Genomic DNA, 12,965 nt, shown 5'->3' with positions numbered 1-12,965 from the left:
GATGCCGTGCTCCTGTTTTGTGGGAAATTGAGATCAAAAAAGCTAACTAAGCCCAATGTTTCTCACAAGCTACATTGCCTCTCACAGAGCAGTATTGTGAGCACTGATGCCATTTCTTTTATTAGGAGAAACAACCATTTCCTGCTTTCAAAAAAACCCTCGCTATTGAGATTGACAGGAAGTAGCTGCATCCAAAGCAAAGGAAGGCATCTCTCAGTGAGCCCAATGCGTCCTCGTGAGATGTTAATTTGAGAAGCTGGCGGGAACCCTGTCTGGAGGGAACTAACGCATAAGTGTGGAGAAAGCTCCTTGAGTCTGTCTGTGAAAGGGCACTGTTTGAGCCAGAATAAACTTTCATGAGAGTGTGCAGTTAGCAAGGAGACAACCTATTTGGAAGTATGAATTTTTGGTTAACAAAAATTTTGTTAAAAACAAAAATGGAATTGGCTCATTGGAGGATGAAGCTGACTGTGGGCTTCAATTCGTACCCATCTCCAGAGCTGGAAATCATCTTCAACAATGTAAAATATTTGACCTCTCTTTGTGTCTGTTTCCTCGTTTTGAAAACAGAGGCAATAAACTGAACTTAACCCACAGTAGCAAATAATATAAAAACTTCAAGTCTCAACCCAGTACATAAACATTAGTTAGTACCCAAAACTTACTGTGTACAATTAGGTGACCAGGAAGAACGAGCTCACTTGGCTTGCTGGGAGCCTGGTGGCGGTGGAGGGTAGGAGATGGTAGTGGGTTATGGTAGTAGTCATAGTGGTGATGATGGGTAGGAGGTGGTGGTGGGCGGTGGGAGTAGGTGCTGGGTGGTGAGGGAAGGAGTGGCAGGTGATGGAGGTACAAAGTCTTAGGAAGATCAGACCAGCCTTTCTCACTCTTAAAAAGTTTATATTTCTCAGTAAAATACAATCTGATGCTTTTCTTTTTTTCTTTTTTCTTTTTTTTTTTTTTTGAGATCACAGATGTTCTTTCTTCTGATGAGTAAATATTGTGGAATGTTGGAGTGGAAATGTCTTCCAAATATATTTGGTTCAGCAGTTGTTCACCATTCACAGTTTTATTGCAGTCTTTTATTGTGTGGAATTTTGTGCATTATCCTGAGTGATATGTTAATTGAAAATGTTCAGTTTGTGGAATAGAGTTTTGCCAAATTCATTCTTTTGTTAAGCATAAATACATATAAAATAGATGCCTCTTGCTGGAGAATTTGAAGTTACAGCATGCTGTTTTCATTTTAGATCATAGCAGAACTTCAGACAACCATTTCCTCTCTGAAAGAGGAGAGCAGTCGGCAGCAGCTTGCTGCAGAAAGGCGGCTCCAGGATGTTATACAAAAGTTTGAAGATGAGAAGCAGCAGCTGATTAGAGATAATGAGCAAGCAATCAAGGTAATCTGAAGACTCCAGTAACCAGTGGTACCAGCTGCTTTAATGTAATTAAAAGGAGGCTGAAATCCCAGCAGTGGGCAGATGAACGCAGGTATCTGGCTTGCTCACACAGCCTGCAGTAATTCCATTCACTGGACTCTCTACCTTTGATGTATCCAGTGACTCAGGCTGACTTCCCTCCAAGAGATCGCATGCCAGCATAAAAAGTCATTTTTGGCAACCCCTACCCATTCAGATTGAACAAATATTTGAAAAATACCTCGTCCTTTCTCTTGAGAACTACTTTGGAGTTGTCTGTTGGCGTGAGAATGAGTGTTTCAGCCCAGTACTGCTGCCTAGCACATTCTGAAATCAGCTTCCCATTTACACTCTGCTCTTTGCCCACATCCTTTCATTATGAGTCGCATAATGAGCAATGGCGCTTGTTCGGCACGGAATGCCAGCCATCTGATGTGCTTCCACAGCACAGGGTTGATTGTTGCTGCTCAGAGCTTTGGTTGTTTCTAAATGGCTTCAGAGAGCCACCCCACTTTAATAGCAACAGAAGACTGCCTGGACCTGATCCCCTAGGTGAGATGCAGCTAGATCTCAAAGTAGCTTTTTCCTGGGCCTCAGAGTGGTGGGTACCTTTGTAAGTGTCTGCATCACGCTGGGCTTCGTCTATGAGGAGCAGCATCTGGAAACCTTTATAAATAAGGCTGAGAGGAGAACAAAATCATTTTAAAGAATGCCAGCAAAAGGTTATTTTTCATGGCCTTTGCTATACCAATACTTATAACTTGTAGAGCAGTCATAAAGAGAAAAAAAAAATGAGGCATGTGTGCTTGTGTGTGTGTGTGTATGCCTAGATGGTATTGAATGAAATAAAAGGCTTTCAGAGATGGAAACCAGTACAGCCAACCTTCTCACTTTACAGGTAAGGACTTGGGATTTGGTTAATGACATTTTGCCTATTTATTTCTCCTTGTGAGCTTTTTGCCCTCCATGGGTTATGAGACCAAAAAATAAAAACTCTTTTTCATGTTCTGGCTATTAAAATCTTTTAAGCCCTTTCAATTTACACATGCCCACTTTTTACTTACAGTTGGAGCCATTGGCCTGTTAGCTGTTTCCATTGCATGAACTGAGCTGTAGAGTTTGTTTAAACTGTTTCAGTTACATAAAAGTTTCGTTTTAAGTGGGTTTCTCTTCCACTTATGCCCAAATAACGAAGTTGTTGGTAATTTCCAATTTTCAAATAAACAAGTGGATCCCATTGTATAAGCAGAAGACATGAGTTATGTTACCCCTAGCAACTGTCCTCGCATTGTTTTTTAAAGGATTAAAAATACCTTGAAAGAATTGTAAATAGCGCAATTATCCATTTTAAAATATTTATTCTTATAGTTTTAATCCATTTGCATGATAAAAGGGAAAAGCCTTTTAATCATACTTCAGACCCGCCCCAAATCACAGACTGAATTTTAGAAGTGGCAGTTGATATGTACATGGCATGTGCATAAAGCATATGTCCTTATTTGTCACGGTAGTAACAAATTAAAATTACAATGCAGCTAACAGCCAAGTGTAGTAGCACATTTCTACCATCTCATACTTCACTAAAGCAGGAGGATCATGAGTTCAAGGCCAGCCTGAGCTTTATAGCTAAAACTTGTCTGGGGAAAAAAAAAGTTTATTAATTAAAGAAAAAATGGAAATGCAACAATAGTTGAAATACAATTCAGCTTGGGTTCTGTTATTTAATGTGTAAAGTAAACAGCTTTCTTACTTACCTCCATCAAAGCTGTTAAAAGTATTTATTTATTAGCACTCATTTATTTGCCTTTTTTTTCCTCTGGCTGTATCACACACACACACACAATAATAATAGGTGATATTCAACAGGCATTGTGTTCTGGGTTCTCTAACAAACATTCTCATTAATTTTATGTTCCATTACTTCACTTAACCCTTAAAATTCTTTTGTATGTTTTATACTTCTTCATTATCAATTTTATGTTCCATTACTTCACTTAACCCTTAAAATTCTTTTGTATGTTTTATACTTCTTCATTATCTGTAACTTTTGTAAACTAATTACATAAAACTACAAAATTAGCAAATGTCTTGACTTTTGTACGTAAAACCCAAATTACCTTTCTCATCTATGTGTTCATGTACTACTCAAGTCTTAAAAAAATAAAAAAGGAAAGGGACATCCAAAGACAGCCCTTCGATCTATTGGAAAGGAAACGCCCCTTTAATTTTCCATCACCTCAACCCCATTTCGATGCCCAGCACTTAGCTCTCTGGGTCGTAGACATTTCCAGGAGAGTCCTCTCCCCTCACTGAGCCTCCAGCTATCAGGCACCCTTGCCTGAGGGAGGAGGCTGGTGCACTGTGGTGCTCTTCTTCACCCTGTCTTCTGGAGGCTTTTCCTCTACATCACCGTCTTGCTATTTATCAGAAGTGTCTGCCTCTGAATGGACTTTGGAGCACAAGCTGGCACCATTCCTCTCAGCTTATGGAGTCTGAGCTCACTGGGTGTGGAGGCAGTCTGTCATCTGAACACCTGGACATCTCCTTGGGCTTCTCTAACTCATCCCCCTCAGTGCCCTTCAGTCCTCCACCAGCACGAGGGCCCTGCAGCTTCTCAGCTTTCTTCTCTGCCTCTGCACTTGCTCACAGCCCAGTTTCCCCAACTGTTAAGGGACTCTTTCTGAGAAAAGGCCTTCCTGGTCATAGCTGTGGGAAGACAAAACTGAGATTGGATAACCAGTCCAACAGCAAACTACCTGACAACTGGTGTGCAAGGTTCAAGCCACATTCTGTCTTCCCTGAGAGCCTGAGCTGTTCGCTCTCATGCCTGCCCTTGGTGTCCTTACTGGGGATCTCTGAAAATGAATGAAACAACCAAATGCCCAGGTGGAGATCCCCGTTCCACTCTTCTGCCTGTCTGAATGATGGAGCAAATCTAAGGATTTTACATTCTAATTACACTGGGGCCTCTATACATCCAGATGCAGATACAGGGACGTCTGTAGATAATTATAGAGAGGCGGAGTCAGCATGAGGCTCAATTTTCTGGAACCAAATACATCTGTCTGAAGAAACAGTCAACAATGGTGCATAAAAAGCAAAGACACTAATTGTGAAACCTGCTTCACCATACTTTCAGCTTGATGAGCTGAGCTCTCTCAACCTAAGGACCAAGAATAGAGATGATTAGGAAAGCCAGGGCCTGTGCCCCTGAGCTAACTGTGGGTTTCTGTGGGTACTAAAGTCGTGGTGTAGAGAGCATGGGAGGGGAAAAAGCAGCCTGAAATCTGCTGAGGACGTCCATGTGTGCCCTACAGCGTGATCGAATACTTTGGGTGATAATTTTATAGTGTCCATCACTATTCAGTCGCTTAGGAGGCCTGCTTGGTCTTCAACCCAATTCTAGAATCCACCCCAATATGATGACTAAAGAGTCATGCTTTGCTTGGCCATAGTATTGAGCATCTGTTCTGGGCCAGGCACCTGCATTGATAATGCTAAATGACACCAGCATTCTGTCTCCTGCCCATATCTCTCACCATAAGAAGTAACTGAAATCCTGTCAGAGAATGCTATGTAAGCATATTGAAGACATCACAGGATGTGCTGCCATGAAAACCCAGGTTACAAAATTTGTACATATTAAAATGTCTATCAAGAAAAGAGTGCAATTACAGAATTACAGATCAGAGTTTGATTTCTAGATATCTCTGAAAAGTGGGTTTATAGCGAATATTTTTTTTAATTTTATGTGCATGGGTGTTTTGCCTGATCATCTATCACGCATACCATGCCTGTCTGGTATCCACAGAGGCCAGATCCACATAGTTCAGATCCCCGAGGACTGTGTACCCGTGGGTGCTGGGAACCAAACCTGCATCCTGTGGAAGAGCTACAAGCACTCTTAACCACTGAGCTGTCTCCAGCCTCTGAGCTTTCATGATGTGTTTGAATTATAGCATCACTATTACAATAAAAGCAATAAAATCATTTTTGCTTTTATCTCATTTCTATAACTAAAGTCCCACTTGCAAAAACGATTATCCCTGAGGCTGAGAGATGGATCAGCAGGTACAGTCGCTCATCCTAACCCTGGTAATATGATATCTACCCCCAGAAACCACACTGGAAGTATGATGCCCACAAGTAGAAGCCCTTACTTCTACACATGGCACATGCCTGCAAAAATTAAGTGAATGAATGTAATATTTTAAAAGAAAGGATGATCTCTGCTGCACACTTAAATACACTTCAACTTGATGGCTTGAGCAACAGCTTCATTGTGTGCTTGTAGACCTTGGGATAAGGTATTGGACAAGGGCTGCTGAGTGGCTGGCATGTCTGCGATGGTTACAGAGCCTCCTCTCCAAGTGGCAGTGTTCCTTAACAAAGCGCAGTCAGCCTTTCTCCTGGCAGCTGCTGGAGCAGAAGGAGCCTTCAGAGATGTGAGGTAGAACCTGCATTTGGCATGAAGCTGCCGTAGGAAGATGCAGACACACTCCCACCAGTCCTCTGGCCAAGACAGGTGGCGGGGCCAGTACTGAGCCAAATGAAAGGAAGTAGACTCCATTTTCTGATGAGAATGGCAGAGATTATATGACCAAGGTAAATCTGTCATAGTCATCCATGGGAAGCAGATGAAGTCTTGAATGAGTGTGTACTGTTGGCATGAGCACCACCATAACATGGATCCATGGGAAAGACAAGGCCTTCCCCTGGTCCCAACACAAATGTTGGCAGTGTGTGCAGAAAGTATCACCTACAGCTTCCTCCTCCAGACGACTGTAGGCTGATACTGTCCCCTACAGTGTCACCTCCCCCTCCAGCTTCACAGTAAACCCACCCCGGATCAGCTGTGCAGTGACCTGTTTCTGGGCTGCTAATGTGTCTCCATCAGAGCTCACGGCCCACCCAGTCTACCTCCTCTCTTCATGCCCTGTCACAGGTCAGATGGCAGCAGTCACTCCACACCAAGGGTCTGCTTTTCACTCATTCTTCGGTTGTGTAACAGTAGTGACATATCTCCTGGCTTCCCAGTCCAGTGTCTGTATTGTCAGCTTCACAATAAAGCTCCATCTTTCCCTTTTTTTTTTTTTTTTTAGTAAATTTATTCTGTATTTTTATAAAAACATAAAATAATATACACTCATGACAAATCCTTCAGAATTTTTTTAAAAGGTAAAAGTTTTTCAAGTCACCCCAAATGTCACTAACCAGAAATAATCAGCAGAGAATCAATGTTGACATCATTTCTGATGTCCTGTCACACATAAACAGAAAAAAAGGAAGTGTAAGCAGACTCAGAGTGACTCCTATCTTCAATACTTTTTAATCTTTCTCTGTTTAGGAAAACAGTTCACTCTAATTCCACAGTTTAAAGAGATGGAAGTAAAGCAAAGGGGTGCTATAGAACAGAGAGGATTGATCTGGGCTGGGACGTGAATGCATCTGCAGTTCTCTCTCCTCCTGTCCCTTCCCGTCACTGCCCTGGGCCGTGCTGCTGCTTTCACACTGTTCAGGTTTGTGATGTTTGGTCATGGTTAGCCACGCCCTTCAGTTTAACTCTGATGTCTGAATGAAGTTGTACATTGTGCCCTTTCCTCAGCATCTCCATCCCTAGAGCTTTACCTTGATTTGCTGCTCAGTTGGCCAGGTGGTTCTTAATGGTCGTCTCAGGGCTTTTTGTGATTAAGATATCTACTGGTCAAGCCTTGCATTTAAAACATGTTACATAGGCACTATATTTTTGTTTTCCTTTTCTTCCAGTGTGTAACTATCACTCATGTAATGTTGGGAGTGGGGGTATTTGTTTGTTTGTTTGTTTGCCTGTCTTTTGGTTTGGTTTGGGTTTTGGTTCTAGTTTTTTAAGACAGGGTTTCTCTGTGTATCCCTGGCTGTCCTGGAACTGACTCTGTAGACCAGGCTGGACTTGAACTCAGAGACCCAAAGGTTACTGTCTCCCAAGTGCTGAGATTATAGGCATGCACTACCATGCCTGGCTTTACATAACTTTGATCTTGCTGTAAGGAAAGCTGGGAGGACCTAGTGTTACTCCACACAAATGACTGACTTTTTATGAGGGATTCCTAAAGGAGTCTTTCTCGTGTTAGTTTGGAGGATGAGCCAGGGTGTATACAGCTTTTAACCAGGGTACCTCTAAGTCTTCAGAATTGATCACAGATACTTTTGAAGTATAGTAATCCTCTTCTCGGTGTACAGAAAATTGACCTCTGGTGTTTTCCACCTGTTCTGTAGCCTGAGGGAAAGGGAAGAAAGAATGGGAGCAGAAGGAATCATGCAGTGCTCTTGATCTGGCTGCTCTCCCTTTGAGATTTAATTAAATAAATCTCTCAGGGTTCACATTACCCAGCTGCAACGGCCTTCTTCTGTCTCTCCTAGCTCTTATTTACCCTCACTTTTGACACCCTTGAAGTAGAGAAAAGTTGTTTCCCCCTGATAGAGCTGACACTGGTCCTCACCTGGTCCTCTGCCTCATCCATCTTTGTTCTTCCTATCCCAAGAGGAAAAAGTTGAGGCTCTCACACAGGCCTCGTCTCTTCAAATTCGGTAATGTTAGTGAGAATGGTTAGAATCATAACAGAAAGTGGCATTGAACCAGTGTGAGTGTCTCCAGTGTATTCCAGACTCTTCTTTTACCTGAGCACATGCTTCTGATAGCATTTGTATTTTATCAGCATGCCTACCTTACATCTTTCTGTTAATAAATCTTTGCTTTGAGTTTGGGTGTTTTTGTTTTGTGTCGGGAATTGAACTCATGGCCTTACACATTCTACCTTCCTGCTAGCCTAATGAGCTAAATCCCCAGAATCTAGTTTTTGCTCCTGTGTATTCACTTTATTTGGTATGAGGGGGAAACTAGCAATGATCTGATTTTAAAATCCTGATTGATTTCTTAAGTAAACCTTGCTAGTCAGCTGCCGCCACAATGATACATAGTAGTCTCCCAAATTCAGAGCTTTTTGGTAACAAATTTTGTTTTCAGGTAGCCATGGAGCACTAGTGGAGGGCTTGTGCGTTGTTAGAATTTGATGCAGGCTTTCAACTGAATACAACCCATTCTACCTGCCTGTACAATCTTTTTGAATTTGTAGCTGCCTGGGATATAACTGGGATTTGCAGCTACCTGGGATGGTAGATCCTAGAAATTATAAGAGGATGAATGGAAATATCTCTGCAGCCTCTGCTCATTTGTGTCTGCAACACTGGGACAGAGTTGTATTCCTGTTCTCAAAACGTCTGTGAATTATAGTTTTACTGTATAGAAACTGGTCTTTAAGTGCTTCTATATTTCCATAGCAACACCTTCCCAGGTCATCTAACTTACTAATCCCTCATTTCCATTCCTAGTCTTCCTCTCTTCTTCCTTCTTAGCACTTAGTAATAGTTTTATGTATACCATATATAGGCCTCTTATTCATGCTGTCTTCGATGACCTCATCCCTTCACCTGAACTTCCACACAGATGAGTTTTCAATTTTAAGCCTTTCTGCCCTGAGCCTATGACCTTTGTTTACTTGTTTATGTTTTTGTTAGTTTGTTAGACTGGGGTCTTTTTAAGTAGCTTCTGCCTCAGCCTTCTAAGGACAGAGATTGAAGTAACGTGCTGACACACTGTTTTGGCCCACATTTCTAGTCACCATTGAACATCTGCACTCAGATGGTGCACAGACAGTTCAAAGTAGACATAAGGGGACATCCTAAGAGATGGAATTTTTCTTCTCTTGCTCTTCCCAAGCCCAAGCTACTCTTCTTCTTGTACCATATATCTGAATCAAATCAACATTGTTCACAGAGTTACTCAGGAAACCTTCTTGAAGGGATTTGTCTCTACCCTTATCTCTCATAAATGTTTGTAGACACACACCTCATTCCACAGTCACTAGTTCCCACCCATTCTCAGAAATGCATCCTCTCTGACCCTGCCTCATACAATTTCTCCTTTCTAGAATTGCTGCCCATAGCTCTGTCCCTCATTCTGATGATAAAGTGACAGCTCTAAAACACATGCTGTTCGTAGCTTACAATCTGTCAGTAGCTTCCCATTTCCTACAGGGTACATCTTAAACTTGCTCTCCTAGCAGAGCAGACACACACATCTAAAACTGCACTTCTGAGGCTGCCCCTGTACTTTCATTCCACGAGGTGCAACTTTTTTCATAATAGCACAAATGCATCACTGTGCATGCATTTCACTGCTGTGCAATAGCAATGGTAGATGAAACTGCCGGTCCCCATCAACCATCGTGGTAGCAATTTCTTCCTTCCACATACATGTGGCTGGAACAAAGAAGAAATGACCGAATGCCCATTTTATTACCCCAGACATGGAGAGCCAGTGCTCTTTATAATAACAGGCACATCAAGCCTTCTGCCACCTACTGAAGCAGGTGAGTCGTCTCAAGGAAAAGGCAGTTCTGCACCAAGTGTGGGCTGTAGTCTATTGTTCTGAAAGGATTGACAACCTGTGTTTATTAACACTCTAGTATCTGACAGATATTTTCTCAAAAATGTATGAAGTGAGCCTGACATGCCAAGGATAATAACTGACTGTATTGTTGCTAATAATAAAATTTGCCCTTTCAAGCAATAAGTTAGAATTTTTGGAAAACTGGAATCACTGTTGTGAGCTTGACAGCTTGGCAATGCTTAAAGTTTTATGATGAGATCTGTGACTTTGCAAGTGGTAAGAAAGGTGCAGGTGGAGAATGAGGCTTCTCTATTTGAAAGATTTATATGACTCATGACTCATTATTCTGTGTTTTTCAAATGATCAATGCCTGATGTTACAAAGCCCTTCATGACTAAAAGATCCATCCAATGCACAAAAGAGACGAAGTGATTTTAATATAACTACATGCAAAGTTCATGCACGAGAGTTGCAGATTCCATGTTGCAGCTTTGCTAGCTTCAGAAACTGAGCTTTGGTATAGTAGCAGAATGCCACAATCATTTGAAAGGCTGCTGAAATACTCCTTTTCCCTTTTCTGTGTGACTGTTGTTGTTTTTTGTTGTTGTTAAGTTCTTCACCGAGAGCAATGTTTTCACAGGAATTTAAATACAGAAATAGGGATATTTAAAAAAAGAAATAGGGATGAGTCCAGCTCCCTTCTGTTAAACAGATCTGTAGAAATATAAAGCAGACACAGATCTCACTGATGTTTTAAACCTCAAATATTATCAGAACATGAGGAGATGGCTTAGTCAGTAAAGGACGTGCTATGACAGCGTGAGCTCAGATCTCTAAGTACTCACCAAAAATAATCAGGCACAGCAGGCGTATCTGTAACCCTGGTGGGGAGGGAAAGTGGTCAGGCACATTTCTGAAGCTCTTTGGCCAGCCAGTCTAGATGGCTCATGAGCTCCAGGTTCAATGAGAGACCCTGTCGCAAAAACGAAGGGACGGGGCCTGGAAAGGTGCTCAGCAGTCACGAACACTGGCTGCTCTTGCCAAGGATCCAGGTTTGGTTCTCAGTACCCACATGATGACTCACAACTGTCTTGAGTACCTGTCCTAGAGACTTGGTACCTTTTGCTGGCCTTCTTGGGAACTTTATACATAAGGTACATAGACATACACGCAGACAAAATACCCTTATACATTAAATAAACTGTTAAAATATTGAAGCCTACGGAGTAACAATAAAACACAGTGGAGGCCAATCAAGGACATCACTCATCATTGACTCCTGGTCATACACACATGCACATGTACACACACAAACGGTCATTTTTATTAAAAAGAGTTTTTATGCAGTCAATCACAGTGAATTTACTTCTGCTTATTTTTTTAAATCAATTCAATGTTTTAATATTTAGTAGTCTTAACTTCTAATGCATCAACTGATAGAGTCCACATGAACAAAACTTCTTTGAGGTTCTTTTTATATTCTAGTTATATTTTTAATTTATTTAAGAAGAGTATGCATAGTAATTCAATAATTTTAGTTGTGAGGCTTAAATTTATATATTTTGGCAAATACTGTATTATATTGCCTTTGAACTATCTGTGATATAGTTTAGGATTATTAAAGTTAAAAAATTTCAGAACACCTATTACATTCTTAAATATTAAAAAGCTGAATGATCTCTGTATTTTCTGGTTCTTGATTAACCGTAAGCCTTTTTTATTTTATTTTTATTTTTATTTTTGGACCACACAGTAATAGAATTAGCCTCAGTCACTCCAGGAGTGTTAGGATCCAGTGGACCAAGATGTCAGTGCGGAGTCTGCCTCTCCTGTTCTGTAATTACTCTCCCTCGCATCCTCATCCATTTGCTCACCAAAGTCTAATCTATTCTCCAGTTTGGGATATACAAAGCAGTGTTTTAAGGGCTCAAAAGTATTTTCCGCATACTTGAAAGATTTTTGCCCACTGAATAAAGAATCTTTTTTCAGAGAGTTTCGAAATGAAGTAAAACTTTGCCAGAGGCTAGAACTGGAGGAAAGTGGGGTAAGCACTGAGAGCTGTGGCGCCCCTCTGCCCACTTGCTGTCACTATTCCTCCTTGCTCTGGAGCGAGGTCATCACCTTGCACCATCTTGTAGGAAGCTGGCTCTTGGGCCTCTGTTACTGTGAGTGCCGTCTTTCTGAGTTAGCAGGCAAGGCTTCTTGGGTGGGATGGAGAACTCCTTTCTATTCTTAGCATCATTAATTCTAATTCAGGAGGGCACAAAGAAAATGCCACTTTCTTCTGTGTCCTTAGGACATGCACACAGGGAAGGCAAGAATTAAATAACGAGCAGGTCCCAAAGAAAGCCATTTGAGGCTCGGCTGAGATTTCTTTCTGTGTCTCAATGCTACTAAAACCCCTCAAAGAGGCTTGTAATTTTATTCTTTGGAAATTGATTCATATAAGCTCTTAGCACAGTGAGAACTGCCCAAGCTTATGAAATATTCCTTTTCCCCCTCAAGCCTTCTGGTAACACAGAGCAGATTTCTTGGTGTCCTACTGGCAGCCGACCTTTTCTCGTGAACCCCAGTCAGTGGCCGAGGGAGAGAAGCATCAGTGCTTTCAAAGCTCTTTTCTATGCCTGCAAGCAATACTTTTACAACATTTCTCCTTGATATGAAGTCTCTGCTTGGACATCTGGCCTCACAGTGAGGAACTTTCAATACTCGGGCTTCAAAGGAAGGACTTAGCTCTGGTGGTACAGAGGGGCCATAGGAATGTTCCACGATATCCTACAGAGCAGTCCCCAGCGTTTCCTCAGTGGACAGTGCTAACTAACAGTCAGGAAATCTGCGATGCCTACAGCCTTCTGCTGGCACTTCCCGGGAGCATGGGAGTTTTGTCCTCCAGAGACATTCAAGGTAAAGAGGACTCTTAGATTCTGTGTGCAGAGGCCAGATATGTGTTATAAGGTGTCTGACATGTGACATCTAAGTGGAAAGGGGACTTCTAGGGCTGTGGAAATGTTCATGGGGAGGGGAATCCATAGAGACAGATTGTTTAAAATGCCATAATGATACTATTACCTTGAGACGTTTAAAAATATCTAAGTCCTTTATCATATCTGTTATATTAT

The 12,965-nt window shown here is 41.7% G+C and overlaps 1 protein-coding gene across 6 annotated transcripts in view; it reads left to right on the top strand.

The window, feature by feature from the left end:
* Positions 1-12,965, top strand: part of Cep112 (centrosomal protein 112) — a 412,140-nt gene that overhangs the window by 320,619 nt on the left and 78,556 nt on the right. For all 6 annotated transcript variants that reach the window (XM_060386504.1, XM_060386500.1, XM_060386502.1 and 3 more), the window contains one exon: positions 1,251-1,400. In XM_060386504.1, coding sequence (XP_060242487.1) covers positions 1,251-1,400 — 150 coding nt within the window. The remainder of the gene's footprint in view (positions 1-1,250; positions 1,401-12,965) is intronic.

The sequence above is a fragment of the Meriones unguiculatus genome, chromosome 7, assembly GCF_030254825.1.
Source record: "Meriones unguiculatus strain TT.TT164.6M chromosome 7, Bangor_MerUng_6.1, whole genome shotgun sequence".
Lineage (NCBI taxonomy): Eukaryota > Metazoa > Chordata > Mammalia > Rodentia > Muridae > Meriones > Meriones unguiculatus.
Note: the sequence above shows the minus strand (reverse complement) of the source record. Positions and strands in the feature narration are given on the sequence as shown.